The sequence below is a fragment of the Primulina huaijiensis genome, chromosome 7 (assembly GCF_012295235.1).
Source record: "Primulina huaijiensis isolate GDHJ02 chromosome 7, ASM1229523v2, whole genome shotgun sequence".
Classification (NCBI taxonomy): Eukaryota; Viridiplantae; Streptophyta; class Magnoliopsida; order Lamiales; family Gesneriaceae; genus Primulina; species Primulina huaijiensis.
This window is the reverse complement of record NC_133312.1, coordinates 6,874,896-6,899,390: the sequence shown is the minus strand read 5'-3', so window position 1 is coordinate 6,899,390 and position 24,495 is coordinate 6,874,896. Positions and strand designations below refer to the sequence as shown.

At 38.8% G+C, this 24,495-nt stretch overlaps 2 protein-coding genes across 3 annotated transcripts in view; one reads left to right on the top strand and one right to left on the bottom strand.

Annotated features, from left to right (window-relative positions):
* Positions 1 to 5,077, top strand: part of LOC140981553 (uncharacterized) — a 6,647-nt gene extending 1,570 nt beyond the window's left edge. Inside the window, exons 2-5 of the mRNA XM_073447986.1 lie at positions 12 to 1,877; positions 1,992 to 2,216; positions 2,873 to 3,404; positions 5,051 to 5,077. Coding sequence (XP_073304087.1) covers positions 12 to 1,877; positions 1,992 to 2,216; positions 2,873 to 3,404; positions 5,051 to 5,077 — 2,650 coding nt within the window. The remainder of the gene's footprint in view (positions 1 to 11; positions 1,878 to 1,991; positions 2,217 to 2,872; positions 3,405 to 5,050) is intronic.
* A 178-nt stretch (positions 5,078 to 5,255) lies between these two features.
* LOC140980355 (G2/mitotic-specific cyclin S13-7-like) lies at positions 5,256 to 8,094 on the bottom strand. 2 transcript variants are annotated; one of them, XM_073446132.1, is made up of 9 exons: positions 7,807 to 8,094; positions 7,311 to 7,434; positions 7,145 to 7,205; positions 6,857 to 7,054; positions 6,637 to 6,762; positions 6,192 to 6,440; positions 5,930 to 6,091; positions 5,664 to 5,845; positions 5,256 to 5,574 (listed from the first exon to the last, which is right to left on the bottom strand). In XM_073446132.1, the coding sequence occupies exons 1-9, from the start codon at positions 7,841 to 7,843 to the stop codon at positions 5,436 to 5,438; spliced, it is 1,278 nt and encodes a 425-aa protein (XP_073302233.1). In that variant the 5' UTR covers positions 7,844 to 8,094; the 3' UTR covers positions 5,256 to 5,435. The 2 variants fall into 2 exon arrangements, with proteins under 2 accessions (XP_073302233.1, XP_073302232.1); XM_073446131.1 differs by having other exon boundaries at positions 7,311 to 7,440; positions 7,807 to 8,093.
* Between the last annotated feature and the right edge of the window lie 16,401 nt (positions 8,095 to 24,495).

The following is a 24,495-nucleotide window of genomic DNA, read 5'->3' as shown; positions in this document are numbered from 1 at the left end:
GAATGCCGAAGAAACAGTGGAGTATGCTTCGGATGTGGGAAAGCGGGACACCGAATTGCCGAATGTCCTACTGCCGCCAACCAAGCAGCCGGGCCCAACAAGGGAACAGGGCCAAATACAGGAGCTAACCCCAACAAGCCAAAAGAAGGCAAGCCTAATGCCAGAGTCTTTGCTATGACTCAAGAAGAGGCCGACGACGCCACTGAAGTTGTGTCAGGTACCATTCTTATTCAAAAAGTGCCTGCTTATGCGTTATTTGATTGTGGTGCCACGCATTCATTTGTATCTAAGAGACTCGCTAAGAAACTAGGACTTAAGCCCGAATTATTAGCCGAACTTTTTAGAATAGCCACACCTACAAATAAGGCCATCGAAACTCACGAGATCCACAGAGACTGTTTGATCAGTATCGGTAATCAGAAATTCAGCACAGACTTACTCCAAATAGTCATGGCCGACTTTGACATCATTCTAGGAATGGATTGGTTAGCCAAAAACAATGCAATAGTGGACTGTAAAGGGAAAAGAGTTAAACTCCGAACCCCAAATCAGGAGGAGATCGTGTATCATGGTAAATCCAAGGGACGGAAATCACTCCTTTCCGCTTCCCAAGCATGGAATGCAATGAAATCCGGAGAAGATATCTACCTAGCAATGGTTAGCGAAGTGCAAGGAGAAGCCGAACTAAAAATAGAAGACATCCCAATAGTATGTGAGTTCCCGGATGTTTTTCCAGAAGAACTCCCAGGGATAGTCCCGGACCGCGAAGTGGAGTTCGAAATCAATCTAGTTCCTGGTGCAGCTCCAATTTCTAAAGCACCTTACAGGATGGCGCCAGCTGAACTCAAGGAGCTAAAAGAGCAACTCCAAGAATTGCTGGACAAAAAGCAAATTCGACCTAGTGTTTCCCCATGGGGAGCACCAGTACTTTTTGTAAAGAAGAAAGATGGGAGTATGAGGTTGTGCATCGACTATAGAGAACTAAACAAGATCACTGTCAAGAACAAGTACCCCCTCCCGAGGATTGACGACCTATTTGATCAGCTTAAAGGAGCCGCAGTCTTTTCGAAACTGGATCTGAGGACGGGATACCACCAACTGAAGGTCAGGGCGGAAGATATCCACAAAACAGCTTTTCGGACAAGATATGGACATTATGAGTTCACAGTGATGCCTTTCGGGCTGACCAACGCACCTGCAGCCTTCATGGACCTAATGAACAGAGTTTTCAAACCATTCCTGGATCAGTTCATAGTAGTATTTATTGACGACATTCTCGTCTACTCTTCCAACGAGCGAGATCACGAAGAGCATCTGCGCATTGCACTTCAGACTTTGAGAGAAAAGGAGCTCTATGCTAAGTTTAAGAAATGTGAGTTCTGGCTAAAGAGTGTATCCTTCTTAGGACACGTAATCTCTGAAGCAGGAGTATCAGTGGATCCCAGGAAAGTCGAGGCAATTACAGAGTGGCCGAAACCTAAGAACGCCACCGACATCAGGAGCTTTCTTGGACTAGCAGGTTATTACAGGAAGTTCGTCGAAGGTTTTTCTTCGATCGCCATACCACTGACGAAACTCACTCAGAAGAATTCCAAGTTCGTCTGGGACGAAGGTTGCGAGAAAAGTTTTCAGACATTAAAAGAAAAGCTCGCATCCACGCCAGTACTAATCTTACCCACAGAAGATAAAGAATTCACCATCTACAGTGACGCATCCAAGGAAGGTCTGGGATGCGTGCTCATGCAAGAGGGAAGAGTGATCGCCTACGCATCGAGGCAGTTGAAACAGCACGAGCAAAACTACCCTACGCATGATCTGGAGCTAGCAGCAGTTGTGTTTGCCTTAAAAATATGGAGACACTATCTCTATGGCGCCAAGTGCGAAATTTTCACAGATCACCAGAGCCTCAAATACCTATTCACCCAAAAGGAACTTAACATGAGGCAAAGACGGTGGATCGAACTTCTGAAGGATTACGATCTGACTATCAGTTACCACCCGGGTAAAGCAAACAAGGTGGCCGATGCTCTGAGTCGGAAAAATGAGAGCAAGATCACCATGGCCTCACTCTCCGCGAGGCCATGTCTGCAAGAGACTGTAAAGTTAAACCAGGACCGAGATCCTGAGCTAACGAAACTCAAGGGACAGGTTGAAATTGGGAAGTCTCAAGATCTACAAATTGATGACGGAGGAGTCTTATGGATGAAAGGACGACTGTGTGTACCATACAGCAATAACCTTCGCCAAGAAATACTGTCAGAAGCACACAAGTCCAAATTTTCAGTCCATCCAGGGAGTACAAAAATGTACAGAGATCTCAAGAGCAATTTTTGGTGGAATGGAATGAAATGAGACGTGGCAGAATTTGTCGCTAAATGCCAAGTGTGTCAACAGGTCAAAGCAGAGCACCAGCGACCTGGAGGATTATTGCAACCTTTGGAGATACCAGAGTGGAAATGGGAGCATATCTCTATGGACTTTGTGGTAGGGTTACCAAAGTCAAGGCAAGGGCAGGACGGAATATGGGTAATCGTAGATAGGCTTACAAAATCCGCACACTTCCTACCGTCTGTATGAACTACAATCTGGACAAGTTGGCTACACTGTATATGGATAATATTGTACGACTTCATGGAGTACCAGTGAGCATCCTGTCTGACAGAGACCCAAGATTCGTCTCACGATTTTGGAAGAGCTTCCAAGGAGCCATGGGAACAAAAGTGACACTTAGTACGGCCTATCATCCACAAACCGATGGCCAAACCGAGAGGACCATTCAAACTTTGGAAGATATGCTGCGAGCCTGCGCTCTAGAATTCAGTAGCAATTGGAGCAATCACCTGCCATTAATCGAGTTTGCTTATAATAACAGCTATCACAGCAGTATTGGGATGGCTCCATATGGAGCCCTGTATGGGAGGAAATGCCGATCACCATTATATTGGGATGAAGTGGGAGAAAAAGCAATAGTAGGACCCGAACTCATACAGACAACAATAGACAAGGTTACAGTAGTCCGAGAGAAACTCAAGGCAGCTCAAGATCGACAAAAGAGTTGGGCAGACCTGAAAAGAAGGCCAGTGGAATTCAATATTGGCGAGAAGGCCTACGTAAAAGTCTCGCCTATGAAAGGAGTGGTCCGATTCAGTAAAGCTAGGATGCTGAACCCTCGTTATGTGGGACCCTTTGAAATTTTGGAAAAAGTGGGCACGCTAGCATACAGATTGGCACTGCCACCAAACATGTCTAGAATACACAACGTGTTCCACGTGTCTCAACTACGGAAATACATCTCGGACCCAAGTCACGTGTTGGAAGCAGAACCACTCATGATCGAAAGTAACTTGGGAGAAGGGCTGAAATACGAAGAAGTTCCCATTAGAATTGTGGACACCAAGGATCAAGTACTAAGACGACGAATCATTCCTTACGTCAAGGTGCAATGGTCTAACCACACGGAAAGAGAAGCCACATGGGAGCTAGAAGAAAGGATGAGGGACCAATACCCGTACCTCTTCATAGACCAAGCCAACCCAAGTTTCGAGGACGAAACTTCCCATAAGGAGGGAGGGATGTAAAACCCGGGATTTTGTAATATCGTGATCATATCAGTTTAATATCAGGTTAATAATTTGATGGTGTAATCTTGGATATTAATATTTAAATCATTCAGAATATAAGATTTGTTTTAAGGTTATCTAAGTTGTGTAGATAATTGTGTAGATAATTTTATCGTGTACAGAATTATAAAGCTCGAGATTAAGATAATATTATCTATTTTTAAACTTGAAATTTTGGTAGGAATAAATTTATCTCAATCTAAGGAATTAAAGAAGGAATTTTGAAAATAAGCAGATAAATGTCTAAGATTTAGGTTGATATTGAGATACCGGGATAAAAGATCAAATAAGAGATAATAAAATACCTAGAATTCGAAATCTAACAATATACACCATGAGATTTTCGAAAATTAGGTGGAAAAAAAGAAGGAGATTTCGAATATCTACCTAGATCACGGATATATCAAGATTTTAGATTTGATTCACAGTTCAAACGCACTATCACGATAGCAGCCAACTCCTATAAATAGAAGGGCCCTAGTTTTCGAAAATCACACCTTAGAATACAGCAAATTTTCGAAAATTCTCCTCTAGTCTCCATAGGAATTTTCGAGCACAGCGAAGCGCTGCCGCCGTCCAGCCGTTGAAGAGGAATTTTCGAAATTCCTGTGCAAGCAACCCTAATTATTCACGTAATTTTTGCATCAAGAATTTAAGGTAAGTGGGCAAATTTTAAAGTTTAAATTTTTGGGTTATGTGTTTTTCTTTTTAAAGAAAAAAAATTGCGGTCGAACACCGTCTACGTTTTTTTTTAAAATCTTGTTACGTTTTTGTGAGAACACTGTGAGGATTCCCTGAAAATGGGTGGAATTCCAACATATGGCCCTTAACAGTGGGATAGAACTGTTTTACGGCCTCGCCCCCTTAGAGGATTAAAACTTAGGGACTGACGTCAGTAAACCATGAAAGGTGAAAAATTGCAGTGTTAAAATTATGAAAAGCATGCTATCAATATATGTTATTTTCGAAAATATGGAATTTGTTATGTGGTGTTCGATAATTCCCCCATTTACTGAGTATTCCCAAAATACTCACCCCTTACAACCTTTCCCAGATAAATCCGAAGAACAGGTAGAGGAAGAAGAATCTGAACAGTTTTGGGGCTGGTGATTTAATTTAATTTTCGAGATTTTGGTAGTAGGGATTTTCGAGTTTTAGCAAATTTAAAATTTTATGTTAGACGTTTCCGCAAGTTTATTTTATTTCAGTTGTAAAGACGGTTGTTTTTTTTTGAGATTTATGATTAATAAACTGGTTTTCGGTGTATACTATGCTACGAGGCTGGTCGTTTCAGTTGTGTGATTGTTAAACGACGCCGGTGTCAAATCCCGAGTTTCGGGGCGTGACATATAGTGACTCACCATTCATTCTGTATTCAGTACTGATGACTCAGTTCCTTTGTTATGTTTATTTTTGGTAAATTTCATTAGTGGTCCGATGAACTTGGAGGTGCATAGATAATCACAACAGCTGTCGTTCAGGATGAAATTACAAGAATCAAGGAATTGTTGGAGAGGTGGAGTGACGTGGATATAACGGAGCAGAGACTGGTAGACCAGGTCGTCGTGTTGTCTGATTTTATGAATTTAACATTACAAGTTGGACAGCAAGTGATCAGAACACACAAGTTAGTGCTGACATAACTAATGCTGAATCCAAATGGACAGCAAGTGATTATAATAACCTGAGAAAAACAGTTAAATCCTGACAAAGTAGTAATAATAATTGACAATCCACACAAGAGGCACAGATCATTCCAGAAATGATCTTTCTACCGAAACACAACCCAAAAATAGTTACTTTGCTGATGTAGTCTTAAGCTGAGAGAAGTCCCTTTGCTGCAGGAAGCATGGCTACAGCACTCCTCTCTGGGATTGAGTACTTTCGAGCAACTGCCTTGAGCTTATTTTCTACCACACCAGAATGGAAGCTGGCCAAAAGCTTCGCGCATTCCCTATGGCAAAATATTAAACAAGTTCAAAGAAATTTGAGGGTATCTTCTGATATGTAACAACATGAAAAAAAATCGTAAAATTCATTTACAATAGCTGATCTTCCGAATAGCCAGTATGGTGCTTCAGAGTTGGGGTCCAAAGGGGACTCTTGTTAAGAGTGCAGCGTGCTGCATACACTGCAGATGCAGAAATCATTGAAGTGCAGTACGGTATGATTGTGGCGTAGTTCATTAAACCAAGTTCGGCTAAGAAAAACGCCATGTTCTCCAGCTGAGACACCCAGAAACAGGAATTCAATTGTGTATTTTGAACTTAATAAAAAGGTTTAGAAATTTGATGTACATTATATTTTACCTCTTGATCAGATGGAACCGAAGCTTTTATGTATCGAACCAAGAAAACATATGGAGTTGGAACAGTTAGATACCACTCAAGTTTTCCAAGAATTGCTTTCTCCATCAGAAGAACTTGTTCTCTGACGTATGTATTGTCTGATAAGGCTATAAAGTCACTAACCTATAAAAAAAGATCAAGAAAAATAAGCATAACTTTTTCTTCCATTTTGTGAGAAATAATAAAGATTGGATGTTCTTATTTTATTTATAATAATAACTACCTCTGGTGCCCATATCTCCTCATACTTGCAAGCAATGAGCATTGAGCTAATGCCAACCAACTGCAGTTCCCTCCTTGGAACAGTTTTTACCGATAGGAATCGATCAACTATGTTGATTGTCAAATAGAGACTTTCAGGCATCAAGTCAAACTTCTTGTGGACTTCAATTAGCCAATCTACAAGAATGGCTCTCATCTTAGAGTTGATTTCTGGCTGTGAATCCATGTAATCATGAACTCGAGCCTCTCCCTAATTGAAAAACAGTAAATGTGAGATGTACAAACAAGGAACATGAAGAAAATACTTGAATATGTGCTAATGATGCCAACTTTGATTCGCAATTTCTAAACTATGCAATTATTAATCATAGAATCTTAAATCCATAGCTCTCTAAATCCAAATCTTGGCTCCATATATCAGAGAGGATTTGTGAATAAAAAAGCACCTCTGTGAGCTTGTAAAAACTATAGATATCCTCAATATACTCGACAGCCGCCAATTCATTTTCCACATCTGCTGCATCAATATCTACTATAAGATCCTTTGGTTTCTTGTCGAGTCCACAAACATCCTGTAAAACCGTCAGATACAGAGGATTGAAGTAAATATGGTTAAGAGAGAACATTAAATTCTTGATAACATTGTAAATAATCAAATCTATGAACCTTGCTTCTAGCAGTAAGAATTGCAGTAAGAGTTTTGGTAGGATTCTTTGATGATCCTTCCTTCACTTTCTTTTTGCTTTTGCAGATTTCTTCTTCATCAGAACTAATGATAACTACAGCTTCTTTCTTTGGCTTGACCGTTTCCTTCGCAGTTACTATAGAGGCTTTTGCAGCACATTCCTTCAGCGCCACAGGTTTCTGCAGAATGGCAATTCTTAATACATGGTTACAATATTCAAGATTCAAGAAAAAGAAACTATAAACTAAACCAAGAAGATGCCATTCTACCTTGCTGTTGTATTTTTCTGCTGCAGCCTGTGCATTTTCCAACAGCTGTGCTCCAAAACTCCTGAAAATTCAAAGAAAAAGAAAAGAATCAATTTCTCAAGTTTTATATAACTTGCACAGAACCAAGGAATCATTCAGTGTGTGCATATGTGAATAATTTGAGGACCTTGTTACAGGACGAGTGATTTGATTTTGGGGCTTCCCCTCAACAGCTGGAGCAATCGCTAAATTTCCAATATCTCTGAGAACACGCCGGTTTTTTCCTTCGGCTTGTCCATTCTTTTGCTTTGCTGCTCCTAATCCAAATCAAGGAGGGAAGAGGAATCCATCTTATCTTTATAAAGTCCCAAACAACAAAGAGAACCACAGAAAACTATTCGAAGAATGGAATGCATTAAAAAATAGAGAATAAAAAACCGGTAAAAAAAATTAACAGAAACATTGGAACTACTACATGAAAATATCCAGAAAATGAAACTAAAATCCACACAGAATATAAATCTGCCCTTCAAGATCATCCCAATAGAAATCCACAAACAGTAATCAATAAAACTCATCACAACCACAAAACAACAGAATTCATGATCGTGCAGAATAAAAGATTATATTAACTACAAAACAAAGCTTAAAAACGTTTACACATACGTAATCCTCAGATTTACCTATCGGTTGCTCTGGGACAACAGCTTTTGAAGCCATCTCTAAATCTACTTCTCCCCGTCCAAATTCTTCAGAATTATTGTTTCTTTGACCGCCAAAAACTCCACCCACACTAGCCCAAACCGTGGACAAAAACACCTGGAGACGACTATTTTGTGTCTCTCCTTCTTCTTGGTTTTTGATCGCCACTATGTAATATTGAAATCCCTCTTCTTCTGAGTGATTCTTGTCTCTTTTTTTCTTTTATTTGAAAGAAGTGATGAAGAAGGTGAGGTTTATGCGGAGAGTGAATCGTATAAAAAGTTGGAATGATGAAGAGACGCTTCCCTTTTTAACGGTCATATTCCAAGTTTTGAATAGAATCCGTTGGATTCATTATTAATGAACGGTTGGGATCGGTATTTGGGGCTTCACGTAGATTTTAACTAGCCGTTGGCAGGGAGAAATAGTGGAGTGGAGCCATTAATTTTACCCTTGAGTTACCTTTTGTACTTTTGATTTGGTCCAGTTTNGTCAATCAATCGTGTTATTTATGTGTCCACTACTAAAATTAGTTATGCATATAATTTTAATATATTGTCCATCAATCATGTAATTTATGTGTCCACTGCTGATGTGATACTCACATAGTGGATGTACAATTTTGATATGTTTCATCATGTCTACTAGATGAGTACGACTTCAACAATGGGTACAGAAATATACACGATTGGTGAACAACATATCGAAATATGTTTGATATTAGTTTGTAAATATTTTTTAAATTTATTTTAATTTTTTTACGAAACATTTATTTCAATTTACTATAACTTTTTTACGGTTATAAATTTTTATTTTACATTAATAAATAATATGATTTTATTTAACTAAGGCAAACTTAATATATCCCCTGAATAATTTATTTAAAGTAGTAAATTTTTTTTTTATGTACAACGTGGAAGGGTCTATCTAAACTAAATCTAATCTAGATGTTCATGCAAGTTGGATTTTAACCAAATATCATAGGGCATTGGGGTCTTGACACCTCACTTTTGTCAAAAAAATTAATGTCTTTAAAGTAGTTTTTCTTCGTATACGTGTGCATAGACTAGTTATTTTTAATAATATTTTTAGTTAGTGTTAAATAAATTTGTGTAAAAAATTAGATATTATATTTTAAAATATTATTTTTTAATATTAATTATGATAATTATTTAAAAAGTGTTGGGGACATATTTTAATTAGGCCCAAAATTTAATTAAGCCTAAGAAGATAAATGGAAGAAGCAGATCAGATAAGGAGCCCATTAACTCAAAGTTTGTTTGAGCAGGTCAAACAATGTGCAGAATGGAAGGAGATCGTGGGAAAGGAACATGTGCAGATAGTGAGTAATGGGAAAAGTGGAAGAAACCGTACCACGCAGTGAAGAAAAGGAAGCAGTTGGCAGAACAGAGAGGACACACAAAACACATCGCAAAAACTCAAGGCAACTCCCTGCAGAGTTTTCATAGATTTAGTCAAGCTTTTTCATGCTTTTCCAATCATATTTTAGTATCATCGTACATATTCTAGCACTATTTTTTTTTATATTTTTCATGTTTTTGATAATTTTCTACTGATTCGTTGATACACAATCTTGTTAGGAGTTTATTTTATCAAGTTCTATTGTCTTTTCTTTCGTTTTGGCGTTGTATTTGTTTAGGAGACTATAATGAACGGTCAAATTTAGTGTCCATAATCGTCGTGAATCTTAGAAGTTAGATTTTCATTGTTTTTACACAAATTGGTGTATTTTTGCACCTGACATGCCCGCAATTCAAAATATTGTGCAAAAAATTTTTGGCACGCCTAGTGGAACCATATGCCACCAAGGAGGAAAGAAAACGTTAATTAGGAAAGTTAGGAGTCCTTGGCTAATCAAGAGGGAACTCTGGTACCACAGCCTGAACAACCTGTTGTTGAACCACAGGCTGAAGAAATAGATCTGCATGTTTCAACTACATACAATCAAGTTTCAAACAGGCTGATGGAAGAATCGACGGCCATAAAGATTAAGAAAATTTCACAGACATTACCTAAGGCAATGTCTGACTGTTTGAAGATCTTTTTGAGTAAACCGAATCAGTCTGTCCGAGGGGATAAAAATACCACTATCAAAGAGGCTCATCAGGGGAGTAATCAATTATATGAACTCGACCAGGGAGCGGGACATTCAAACGCCGACGATCCTCGCCGCCCAGAGTTCGCAATCCCAAACCAACAGGAAGGAAGATACACACCACCACATAAAGGGAGGAAACTTTAGGTGGAAGCGTTCGGCCATATCCACGTACAAATGGGGCATGGAGTTGGAAACAACCTGTCAACCAAGTCTATGCGATTACTAATCCTTTGTATCAACTATGAATGTATGATGATATACCACACTTGGGTTATCAGGGAGTTGATGGAAGTTTCCAAGGATGGAATGCTGGTTAAAGTATAAGGGCTCAGACTCGGGGGACAAACTATTACCACCATCCGCTCCCCAACAGAAATACAGCAATGATCGATCCTGATATGGTGAGAGAACTGTGCAAGAAATGTATGGATCGGCCTTGAGACAAATTGGCCTCCCAGAGTTTCATAAGCCATACCCCAACCACATAGATGTCAACAATCAATTTTCCAGAGGTTACAAGGTGCCAGATTTCAGCCTATTTTCTAGAGAAGATAGTTAATCTAGCCTTGAGCACATTGCTAGGTTCACTATAAGGTGTGGGGAGCTAGCGAACTTGGAAAACTTTATTAGTTTGAAGTTGAGATTGTTTCCAAATACCCTTACTAGTACAACATTTTTGTGGTATGCCGCACTTCCCCAAAACTCAATCTTAAGTTGGCAAGATATGGAGAAGAAGTTCCATACTCAGTTTTACCGAACTGAGCCTGAGGTCTGCATCACTGATTTGTCGAGGATGTCTCAGAAAAAGGAGAAACAACTAATATGTTCATTGATAGGTTCAAGAAAACAAAGAACATGTGCAAGGTGTTTCTGCCAGAGACTGAGTTTGTCAAAATAGTAAAAAAAAAAGGCTAGACTTTGAGCTGCGGAAGAAGTTTCAAGGTATGGAATTCAGAGATTTTTTTGAACTTGCAGCAAAGGTTGGGGAGTACGAGGAACTATTGACAGAGGAGTTGTCTAAGAAGAAAGCAAAAATGAGCTCTTATTACCAGGAGGTGGAAGAGATTGTGCTGGCCGAAATTCGATCCAACGGCTCGTGCATAGTCTTTTTACTCAAGAGAAAATCCACAGAGTCGGAGAAGAAGAGCACCACCCAACTTCCCAAGGACATGCAGTATACATTCGATTTTTCCAAAACATATGACATATTTGATTTTCTGGTTAAAGAAAAGTTCATCACTTTTCCACCCGATCATCAAATGCCTACTAAAGACGATATGAAAAGTCGAAAATACTGTAAGTATCACAACTCATACAATCATTTCACTAAATTGTGTTGAGCTTTCAAGAATGTTCTGCATGAAAGAATCAACAAAGGAATTTTGAAATTCCCTGACAAGCAAGAGTCCATGGCAGTGGACAATGACCCATTTCCTCCTGTGGCGTCGGTAAATGTGAACGTCACATATTTGAGAAATTTTTTGAATGACAAGAGAGGAAGACACCATTCGGTGACTGAGAGAAAGATTAAGAAATGTTTGATCCCAAAGGGCCAAATGTTTGAGGCTTCTGGGAAACATAGAGATGATCGATCAAGACCATTTCAACAGCGGTTTCCCAGGAATGTTGGTGGATCTGCGGTCTCTGGGCCGAGGAACCAACATTCCCTTGGGAGACCAATGCATAGAAATCCATGGTGCAGAAGGGATTCATCTCACAGTCAGCCCCAAAGACACTTGGATAACATAAACGTTTACGGATTCGAACCACGAAAGATAGAAATCAGGAAGAAGTCACTCTGTCATGATAAAATTCGGCATGTGAATGAAGCTCCGGTGAGAAATACCGTAGAGGTCAGGGAAGTTCTACCCAAATTTGTACGCCCTGCTAGAAAATAATTCACCGACGAATGGAGAGTGGTCCAACATAAAAAATTCCCTAGGACACCCACTCGAACCCAGAAAAGAAGGCTGTTGAGGGAAAGAGCCGCTGCAAAAATGGAAGAACTTTCCAAGGTGGACAATGAACCCATATGTGATATGCCAGTCGTTAAATCACAAGTGGGAAGTAGGTCAAACTTTGGTAGGTCTGCCACTGAAGATAAGTTGGTAGACGAAGACAATGATTTGTTGAGTTATGATGAGAATCAAGAAAAGAAAACACACAGTTTCCGTGTAGGAAAGTTCAACATCTCAGTGGATTGTGTCACAAGAGTGGTGATACTACCAGAAAGGTTTAAACTTGTCGAGGAAGAGTGCAGGGAGTCAATGTCAGAAGTAGCAGTTGAAGAGGTGAAGGTTGGCAGCAAAATCCCCGAAGGAGGTTCATGAGTTATCATTAGAGAAGATCACCCTTACAAGCCTAAGCAGGTGATTTTGGAAAAGCCAACAACCGCTATGACTAAGCACATAAGGCCTTTATACATCAAGGCTCATGTGAATGGCAAGACAGTTTCCAAAGTGTTAATCGACAATGGCTCGGTAGTGAATGTCTTGCCAGTGAGGATCTTGAAAATTTTGGGCAAAAGTGAAGAGGAACTAATCCCCACAGAAGTTTATGTTGCTGCATTTACAGGGGAAACCACCCAGACAATTGGGGTTTTCCCAACTGATGTTACTGTGGAGAGTATGTCGTCTATATGTGCATTTTTCGTTGTGAACTCATTTGCCAACTTCCAAACTTTGTTAGGCAGAGATTGGATTCATGCAAATCAGCAATGCACCAGTTCTTTTTATTTTGGAAAGAAGATGATGTGGAGATTGTGGAAGCCGATTCACAGCCTTTTCAAGCTCATGCCAACACAGTGGTTGGAGGCCAGATACTATAACGGAGATTTCGGGCCCATCAAAGTCTGTGACGAGGATAGAAAATGGAGTACAATTTACATGTAGTCCCTGACCCCAAGTTCAGTGTTGAACCAGATACTTAAATCTACTGTCCTCGGACCATTTAGGCCGATGATTCAGCCAATGACCAAGGAGATCGATGATTGAATACAACCAAAAGGGGAAAGATGTGGCTGCAGCCTCAGTGTGGAAAGTCTGTGTGCAGTAGGTTCTGGATAGAGCATGCAATGAGAAACAATGGAATAACCATGGGACGGAAGTGGTTTATGAAGATGAGTTCGAAGAAGAGTATGAGGAAGATGAGCTTCAAGTTGACGAGTTATTAATGGCGCCATCTCAACTGGAAGATGGCCAACATGAGGTACAAGACCCGTTAGAAGAGATTAACTTAGGGAAGCTTGATGATCCTAAGCTGGTATATGTGAGCACATTGTTCGAAAAATGAATTAAGCAAGATATGATCAACTTGTTGAAGGAGTGAGTAAAGAGAGCAGATAAACCTTTATTCAGCAGGGAATTGTATGGCCATTTTAACATATGTTTCTTTTTGGTTATCTTGCTTGAGTACTGTGAAATATGGTAGCGAAAGTGGGCTCCACAGCCACTTGTGCATACATTTTTATTGATGCTTTTATTGAATGTTATGAGAAATCATGGATAAAGTAGGCTTACTAGCCACTATTGTACATATTTTGTCCTTTGTTTCAAGACTCCACGTGAAGTGGGCCTTAGGGCCACTTATGTAAATATTTCTTTTACATTCCAATAATGAAAATATTTAAATAAGTTGGCGCCAGTATGCCACTTTATCATATTGGATGTTTCCGGTTCATCACGAAATCGATTAAAGAAATGATAAGGTGTGGGGAGTTGGGTAAGCCGATTTATATTACAAACAATGTAAGAAGGGAGTTGTTTGGATTAATTCAGAATAAACCACCAACACCAAACATCACATTCAACCCATCTCCACTCCCCAACAACATCCAAAAATAAGAATGACAAACCAACAGTCAACAGATAGAGAGTGGAGCCACCGCATGCAGGAACTATAAGTAGACGTGTATGCGAAAAATGAGTCCAACTGAAGTGCAATGCATGCAAATGGCTGCTTGGGTAGGGGGAATGTGACCCAAGTGATGTGCAACACACAAAGAAAATATTAAAGTTACCTCTTGGCTGTCAATTCATGGTCATATGCATGTTCATTGAACAAGGGAGCCAGTGATCTAGCAGAGAGTTAGCAACACATGGCTTGAATCAGTTGTTTATCGGTGGGGTGCACAAACCCACCCAACTCCCCACAGAAACTCGATACTAGCAAAGAAACAAAGGGCAGTGGCATGTAAACATCCACAAGGAACCAACGTAGAAATAACATAGAGTAACGTGACAGTGATCAATATTGTGGCAAAACCAGTCGTCATTCCCTCAAGTTTCTTTAGGAGAGTCAAAGTGCTTCAAGGTTAATCAGACAAAGCAAAAAGAAGTAAAGAGTCTACTCCAATCAAGACAAGAAGAAATTTCAGGGAACCGAATAGCATCACATTGTACTCAAGAAAAATGGAGAGAGATTACCAATAGCTGTAGAAGAAGCAGAAACAACCAAAGGGAAATCTTGTTTGGCCGTGGTAGTCGAAAAACCATGGCTCAAGAAGAGAGTAGTGTTCGCTCTTGCAGGGAAGGGAAAACTAAAACCCAATTGGATTCCAGTGGAAAATCCAGAAGCAACAACGAAAGGAGACGACGAGCAGATTCTGATAGAGGCAGTGGTGAATCGGGAAGCCACGGCGGTTGTGGCGTCGGTCTGGCCGAGAATGACAACAACAAAATTTTAATGTATTTTTGTTTGGGAAAATTCACAAACACCATTAAGGCACAATGATGAGCAAAGTGACTTCTTGGTTGGAACAACTAACGTAAGATTCAACAATTACCTGGTAGAGATTGACGATACTGGTCATGGTCGACGGGGACTTAAGGTTGGTGGAATAAATGGAGTTAAGCTTGGTGTTGGTTTCTACTCAGCTTACTTGTTGCTGAGAAGATTATTGTAACTACTAAGCATAACGATGATGAGCAATATGTATGAGAGTCCCAAGCTGGTGGCTCATTCATTGTTACCAGATATGCTTCCTGTGAAAACCTGGGGAGGGGTACTGAGATTACCCTCCATCTCAAAGAGGACCAGTTTGAATACCTTGAGGAACGCAGGCTGAAGAATTTGGTCAATAAGTACTTTGAGTTTATTAACTACCCAATCTCTCTTTGGGTGGGAAAGTCTACAGAAAAGAGTTATCTGACGACAAGGATGAGAAACTAAAGGTTGAAGGAAAGAAGAAGAAAGCAGGCTAGAGAGTTTTTGAATATGAAGAGTGTATGGAAGAAGCCCAAGAGATAATGGTGAGGAGTTTGAAGTCCAATAGTGATGGACTTGGGTGCTCTGCCCAACACTACAACCCCAACTCACAGAAAAATAATCACGAGCCGCTACAAATGAATGAGTTTGAACTGTGAGAATATGCAAGCATTTTGGCCCAGTGGGCCAATGCTTGCAGAGGGCATTTGTTGGGGGCATATTTTAGTTAGGCCCAAAATAATTAAGTCAAAGAAGATATATAAATGGAAGAAGTAGATAAGAAAAGAAGCCCATTAATTCAAAATTTGTTTTAGTAGGTCAAACAACGTATAGAATGGGAGGAGATCGTGGGAAAGAAACATGTGCAGATAGTGAGTCATGGGAAGAGTGGAAGAAACCGCACCATGCAGTGAAGAAAAGGAGGTTGTTGGCAAAACAGAAAGGACACACAACACACATCGCAAAAACTATAGGCAACTCTATGCAGAATTCTCATAGATTTAGTCAAGCTTTTCATGCTTTTTCAGTCATATTTTAGCATCATCGTACATATTCTAGCACTATTTTGTTATATTTTTCATGTTTTTGGTAATTTACTATCGATTTTTTTGATACACAATCATGTTAGGAGTTTATTTCATTAAGTCATATTGTCTTTTCTTTCGTTTTGGCGTTGTATTTGTTTAGAAGACTATAACGAACGCTCAAATTTAGTGTCCATAATCATCGTGATTCTTAGAAGTTAAATTTTCATTGTTTTTACACAAATTGGTGCATTTTTTCACCTAACACGCCCGCAAATCAAAATAGTGTCCAAACAAGCTTATTTTAAAAATTATGATATTCAAATATATATGAGAAATGATATTTATACTCCAATTTTAAATATACGTACACTCCACTTTTTTTGGTAATATAATTTGACAAAAGTAAGTTTATTATTATTTATCCTTATTTACTCAAGATTTTATAAATAAATTATTCAATGTCCATAAATAGAGAAAAACACAAGATTAAATTAAAACTATTTTCATTGAACTAATATGTATTTTTGTTCGATCTTTTTTTTATTTCTACTCTTTTTTTGCAAATCAAGAGGTGTTATTAAGAAATAATGGGTACTAACCACACGGAGTGTTATTAACATTTTTTGTAGTGTAAACCAATAGACACACACACACTATTGTTTACCGTGAATTTTTCGGGTGTACCAGGTGTCTTTTGACACAATTTGTGGAAAGAAATAACAATTCAAACTTATAAATTAACCAAAAATAGATCTCAATTCGATCGCTGGTTCTATTATTCTCCTTGGTTTAACGCAAATAAAACGTACATGCTTTCTAGAAAAAATTTGGAAAAACAAAATAAATTCTTCAAATGACATGAGCACATGCACATGGTTACGCTACTAAGAATCAAAATAAACATTTTTTACAAGCTAGAAAATCTGGAAACTTGAAATTGTTAAACTAAAGTATGAACTCTATCTAGCTGAAAATAAAGATCGAAATCTGCAAGTATTTGCTTGAATTTTTGTGTTTGATTTTAGTTGTTTCTTGTGTTTTATCTGATTTCAGTCAGCAACTTCTCCCACAATCCTTGCATGTGGATGAGTACGTGGTTGGTTAATCTCCATTTCTTTAGTCGTTAATTTCACACCTTCCCTATTTCTTAAATATTTAATTTCTGGTCGAGTAGTTAGGCCAGGTTGGCTGGATTCACGATCTCATTCTAGACCCAAAGTCCGATTTCCCTGAGCTGGATGATGGATCTTGGGAACATGAGGCAAACATTAAAAAATTGATCTTTCACCAATGGCATCTTAATTTCCCTCTCTTTGAACCCTGGATAGAATATGATGCAATCCATCCCTAAGAAGGCCTGAGTATTAGCAGAGGAGTTTACCACAAAGAATGCCCACAATGAGGACTTGTTACCTACCACGACTTTGTCTGGCTAAACCCTCAAAACCCCAATCGTTTTTGTGGTTTCCCTTGTAAACGCTAGCTGCTATTGCCACCTTGGTCGGAGTTAGACCCTCCCTAGATTTCTCCCAACTTTGTAACATTTAACACATTCACAGTGGATCCATTGTATATTTTACACTGGTTTCTCATTGAACTTCTTCAAATAAATATTCTTCACTGGTATCCAATAAAACTATCTAATTTGGAGCAATTTTGAACTTTAGATGAATATTCATCCAATTTTCTTCAGATTTACTTACATAATTTATTTCTAGCTACCTAAACAAATTTATGAATAAACCTTAAAAATGATCTGAAAGTTAAAAGGAAAACCCTTTCTCCCGACTTATTTCACGTTAAAAATCGGAAAAACATTAAAGAAGAGAGGAGAAGGGAAATCGGAAAAAAAATAAAAGAAGAGAGGATCAGAAGGGTTTTCGACAGCTAGGGTTCAAGAAGGGGCTGAGATTTTCATCGTTTCTTTGACTTCCGGTCGTATTCGGGTATCTGCCAAGCACTGGGGTCATCTTTGAATAATCTCTACGCAAAACAAGGATCGTTTAACCGTTCATTTGACGTATCGATGAAATCCTGTTTTGCTTTTCATTATTTCGTATTTATATAAATGTATTGAGATGATCTACGATTTTCTAAAGAAACACTGTCCGTGTTTGATGAATGTTTCTGTCACCTTCTTGTTGTACCCACATAGGAGTGTGTGAATACATATGTAATTATATGGATACATGTTTTTGCGCGTGAGTTATTTGTATTCTGCTAATGTGCATGGGTGTTGCCGAGTGAGGGAGTGGTGCACATGTACAAGATCGTGCAGGGCGCAGCTTTCGTGTAGGAGGGTGATCGCGTGGCTCGATGGGCGGTCGAGCAAAAAGGTCATGGGCTTGAGCTGTGAGCGCGCAGGTGCTGTGTGTATCTGGTGTGCTTGTGGCTCGCTCGTAATGCCGAGCTTGTCTCCTGTCCAGACGTCAAGTTACTCCCTTCTCATGATGCATTGAATGCGTGCAGAAAAGTAGGTGATTATTTTAAAATGCATGAAGACTTTTTTTTTCGAGATGGAAATCCTCGGCTGCCACCTAAGCAAACTTTTAGCAAAAATTTGATATTTTTGATGATATGTAGTGAAGTTATTACTAATTACGGGTTTTGCATGTCGACCTATAGATTTGGTACTTATGGATCTGAATGTTTCTACCAACTTGAATTTTTACAGGTTTTTATGTCGGTCTTTGGGTTGGGGTGTCTCTATCAACTTGACTGATTATAAGTTTTCGATGTCGATCTTCGGATCAGAGTATCTCTGCCAACCTGGATCAATGATGGTTTGACCAAACAAATATGACCGATGATTGTAAGGAGTTTCTGATCCACATCTAAACTTTTATGAAAGAAATTTTTAAGGAAAAGCTGAATGTTTATATCGACGGGTATGGAATTGTGCTTGATGTCAAGGGTTGATGTTTTTATGAATTTATTTTAGAACTTTCATGTTTTTATGTTTATTTAAATGTTATTTTCTTGTTGGTCATGGTTTCTGTGGGACGCTCGGATAAGGGCACTACATTTGATGGTATCAGAGCATGCAAAGATTTTGGGAACATAGAAAATTATTTTGGAAATTAAATTTTCATTGGTTTTCTTTCAGATGTTGGGATGAGGAAACCACTGAGAGCAATAGTCGTGGAAATGTTGGACATTGTCATCACGAGGAGGATGAAATCATTCAAGACTACCATGAGGAGCGCCACCGAGAGCAACGCCGCCATTAACATAGGGAGAGAAGACATAATGACCATGTCAATGTTACAGACTTCATGAAAATAGGACCTCCGCCCTTTACTGACGAGGAAGGTGAAGATGTGACCGAGGTATGGTTGAAACGCACGAAGCAATGTTTTCACGCCTTCGGGAATGAAGACAAGGAGAAAATGGATCGAAGATCACAGATTTCATGATTCGGGGGAATGTCAGGAAGTGGAGAAAAGCCTTGTCACTACTTTGATTCAACAGTATGGGTAGTTCCATGACAGCATGTACGCCAGGTTTTTCTGATTCACTAATCTTCTCAAGCTCTTTGACAGGCAGAAGAGACGGAGCTACAGACTCTAATGCAGAGCGATTATTCTATTCAGGATTTCCAGAGGCAATTCCCTGACTTCTTATCCTTTGCTCCCCATGTTATTGAGAATTCTACAGCTAACTACTCCATGTTTTTGAGTGGGCTGAATCAGGATATCTATGACCGTTTTATAGTAAATGACAATATGAATTCGTATGAAAGACGTATTAACCTTTGCCGACAAGCTGAGATTAGAATTGCTAGGATAAAGACAAAACGAGGTAACCAGGCTAGTTTATTGGAACCCAGTGTGTAATGCTCACTTACTCGTACAAATTATTAATGCATTTATGTTGTTTATCACTTCATCAACATTTTCTAATGACAACTCAACTTCGGTGTAAAGTTGAAGACCTGCTGGAGGAGATGGAGGAGTAGAAGAGGATGGTTAAGCATCTTTAGAAGAAGAATCTGTTGCTTGCTCAGATTTTTTAGCAACTTCTTCCTTGGATGACTCTGGCTGATGAGTTGATGGTTCAGCCTGCTCTTCTGAGGATGAGCTCTGGGAAATTGATGGAATAATCAATTGTTGACTCATTTCTCAGTCTTTGATCTTCATTTGCAACGTGAGAAGATCCTAGTCCAACTGGTCATTAACTGCTTTGTCATTGAAGGTAGTTGGACTGGTAGGATCAAAGTTTGTGCGTAGCTGAGCTATGATTTGAGCTATCCTTTTGGCACGGATATGATCAAAGAATTAAGTCTTCCTCTTCAGCGCCTGAGCAATCGTAGCAGCTTTCACTACTTTGAGGACTATTGTTTCCAAAACGATGAATTTATCCAAAACTTTTTCCTTCTACAATCGCTTGGCAAACACTTCAGTCCTGAATCTGACCCATTCATTGTAAGCTTTCAGCTTTGATTCAAAAAACTCATTTACCTCTTGCCATATCAAATCAATATGAGTCTGAATCGCGTTGGTTGGTTGGGGCTCTTCATTTATCTTGCCCTTTCATTTCGGGTCAGTGAGGGCATGAGTAAGGCTCAGCCCTGATGTTGTTGAATCCACGTTTTCACGTATCACCACTCCATTTGGTCTGGGAGCAGGCAGAGTAGTAAATTCGGTGATCGTGATAAGTGGTGCACTCACTCCTACTTGTGTATTTTTACCACTAGATTTAGTGATAATTTTCTTGGATGGACAAGTTGGAGGAGGTTACAAAGATTCAGTTGATAAAGCAACTGGAAAGGCCCTGATTGGTATGGCTTTGATAGGCTGTTGAGCTCAAGTTCGCTTAAGTCTTTCAGCTAGGATGGCTTCGACAGCAGCAGCTGGTTTGTTTTTCTAGGTCCTTGGCTTTTTCACGATTTTCAGAGAAGAGCTTTTCTCCGATTCAGTTTCAGATTCTCTCACAATCAATTTCGTCTTTATTGTTTTCTTTGGTTTAGCCAAGCCCTTTGTCTTCTTGATTTGTTTGGGAGCTGTCTACGTCTCAATCTCCTTTTTTATTTTTAGAAACTGCTCGGGAGATATGTCCAGCTTTGTCTTGGGTGGCTGAACATTCTTCACAGTGAAGACTTTGAATTTGGATGATTTTTCAGCTGAATCATCAACCAAACCTTTGTGCTTAAAAAGGTAACTGATTTGCACAGCATACCCTTTGGACTGTTTGGATGACTGGATCGTGTTTTTCAGAATGGTGAACATGATGGCTGACCAGTTCATCTTGCGTCCATTTACTAGAGCAACCATGATTTGAAAATTTTCAAGGGTGAGGGCAGCAAAAGAACCTACCTTGGCGAGAATACCTTTTGCTACTATGTCCGCCAGCAACTAATATACATACTTCAGCTCCTTCTTGGGATCAAAAACCTTTATCTTTTCCCATCAGTAGACAAAAGTATTTGCATTTCCTCAATGTCTGTTGCTTTTACTTCAGAGAAGTGTGAAAGACCGTCTGAAGGCAGTTGAAAGAGTGTGCTGAACGATTCTTCGTCAATAATTAGCAATGTGCCGTTGACAGTCGTCGTGATCTTGCCATCAGCAAAGACGAAGTTGTTATTGTAGAAATCTTGAACTTATTTTGAATAAATTTCCTGAGTGGATGACCCAAGAAATTTCCTTAAGAGAGCAGCTTCCAACTTCAGAAAAATTCTTTGAATGGATTCATCCTTAACGGAAAGGACTGAATCGAAGTCAATAGCCATAGCTTTGAGCATGTAAGCGGGAACTGGAGTTGCCATTTTCAGAGTAGTTTTGATAATCTGCGTAAGAAAAAGCTTTGATAATTGATATGCTCAGTAAATCACAATGCTCGTAAGAAACTGAAATTAAGCGGGTTCATTTCTTATGTTGGTGACTGTTCGAATTTTTGGACACGTGTCAGTCCAAGATAAATTGAGTTAAAAATGTGTGTACGTTGTGTGAAATCGTGAACAAAAATACTTGGACTACATTGGACCACGTGTTCAATTGATATTTAACGAAAGACATAATTAAATGTGTAATCAAATTAGTACCATCATTTAATATGGAATATTTAGTTTTGTTTAATTAATTAACTTATGGATAAGATCAGTTATGTCAATAACTGAGTGATCAGTTGAGAACTGAACCAGCTCAGTTGAAGACGAACCGACTATTGTTTTATCAGTTAATTAATTAAATATCACCTTTCTCCCTAAATAAATGCATAAAAAAAGAAATTTTATTTTATAAAATGAAACGATGGTGATGATAAATGCGTAAATATAAAAGAAATCTTATTCTCAGAAGATGAATCGTCATGGATAATGATTGCGTCTCTTCATATGCCTAGAAACTTGGCTATAAATAAGAGTAACCAGGTTAGTCACTAAGTATTAGTAGATTAAAAAGTTGAGGAGAGAGCAATGGGCAAGGTAGGAAGTTCAAAGCAGCCGGATCTGGAAACAGAGTACATGGAATCAGCCGTCACTGTGAGAAAGATAACAATGGAGGACGATGTCTTTGAGAAGATACTGTTGTTCTAGATGAAAATCCAGGACCTTCAGTCTTTCTCCAAGGAAGAGCTTGTTGCTACTCCCAAAAGAGTGGCAACGATCAGAAAGTATCGACGACGCGAAGATAATGTAGACATCTTCACTGAAGAAGGTGTCTACCTTCTGATGCTCTTCAAGTAGCGGAAGACTCTAAGAAAGATTTCTATCTCAGAGGACTTCCTAAAGACCTCTATTGGAGGAATAACCATGTGGTTGTCCTCCTGGAGGTCCGCAATAAAAAAAAGAAATCTCCCTTGTACGCCACAATTATTATAAATAAAATTTTATTATGTTTATGGCTGTCTTTCGTTTACTGCTTCGTTATTTTATGCATATAAACTGGTAACTCATGAATAATCAACAAGAATAAATAACAAAGCGCATAATATTAAGACAAATCAATTAAACCAAGAATATTTCGAAAGTAAGAAAACTTAGTCTCGGGAAGTGGCTTAGTGAAGATGTCAGCAGCTTGTTGTTCAGTTGAAATATACTCTATCTTTATTGCCTTCTTCAAAGCATGATCTCTCATGAAGTGATGTCTGACATCAATGTGTTTAGTCCTGGAGTAAAGAACTAGATTGTATATAATCGCAATCGCGCTTGTATTATCACAGAAGATTTGTGATTCCTCTACAATGATTTCATAATCCTTTAGTTGTTGCTGAATTCAGAGAAGATGAGCGTAGAAGCTTCCAGCAGCTAAATATTCTGCTTCAGTTGTGGAAGTAGTTATGGATGTTTGCTTCTTGCTGAAATATGAGATCAGTCTGTCTCCTAAAAACTGACATGATCCACTGGTGCTTTTACGATCAAGCTTACATCCTGCACAATCTACATCTGAATATCAAACTAAATTGAAAGCGGAGTCTTTAGCATACCATAAGCCCACATTTTGTGTGTCTTTAAGATATTTCAAAATACATTTGGCAGCCAAATAATGCGACTTCTTAGGATCATCTTGAAATCTAGCACACATGCAAACATCAAATACAACATTAGGACGACTAGCAGTTAGGTATAATAAAGAACCTATTAACCCTCTGTAGAGTGTCGTCTCAACTGATATTCCCCTTTCATCTTTATCTAATTTAACTGATGAGCTCATGAGAGTATTTGCAGCTGAACATGTCTCCATGCAAAATTTCTTAAGCAGTTCTTTCGTGTATTTTGTCTGACTGATAAAAGTACCAGCCTCCAGTTGCTTCACTTGCAGTCCAAGAAAGAATGTCAGTTCACCCATCATACTCATTTCGAATTTTTCCTGCATTAACTTGGTAAATTTCTCACATAGTTTTGGGTCAGTTGACCCAAAAATAATATCTTCAACGTATATTTGCACAAGTAAAAATATTATCATTTTTAATGAATTTGAACAGTGTTTTATCTACTGTTCCAACATTGAAATCATGACCAGTTAGGTATTTTGGTAAGGTCTCGTACCAACCTCTAGGGGCTTGCTTAAGACCGTAAAAAGCTTTGTTCAAATGATAGACATATTTAGGAAGATAGTGATTAACAAAACCTGGTGGTTGTTCAACATATACTTCTTCCTGCAGTTTACCAGTTAGGAATGCATTTTTGACATCCATTTGATAGAATTTGAAATCTTTGTATTAGTTATAAGCAAGGAACATTCTGATTGCTTCCAATCTTACAACTGGTGCATATGTTTCATCTTAATCAATTCATTCTTCTTGTCTATATCCTTGTGATACAAGCCTAGCTTTATTGCGCACAACTGAACCATCTTCTTTTAGTTTGTTTTTGTATACCACTTTGTACCTATAATGGTTTTAGAAACTGGTCTTGGAACTAATTCCAGACATTGTTATGGGTAAATTGATTAAGCTGTTCTTTCATTGCATCTATCCAATCAGGATCAGCAAGAGCTTCATCAGTTTTCTTTGGTTCTATTTGGGACACAAAAGCTGAATGAATAAATAAATTAAACATTTGATTCCGAGTTCTTACCGGATCAGATGGATTACCTATCACCAATTCTGGTGGATGTGATTTCTTCCATCTATATTCAGCATTTTTTGTATCGATCTCAGCAACTGTTTCAGTTGGTAATTGAATGTTCTCTTCAGTTTCAGTTGTTGTTGTCTCAGTTGGCATTTGAATATCATCATTTTGTTCTACCAACTGATTTTCAGGAACACTTTCTTGTTCAACTGACTGATCCAGCACTTCTGGTTCAGGTGTTTGAAGGATATTTCGATCGATATGAGCTTCTTCTTCAGTGTCATCCTCCAAACTTACATCTGTAAAGCGA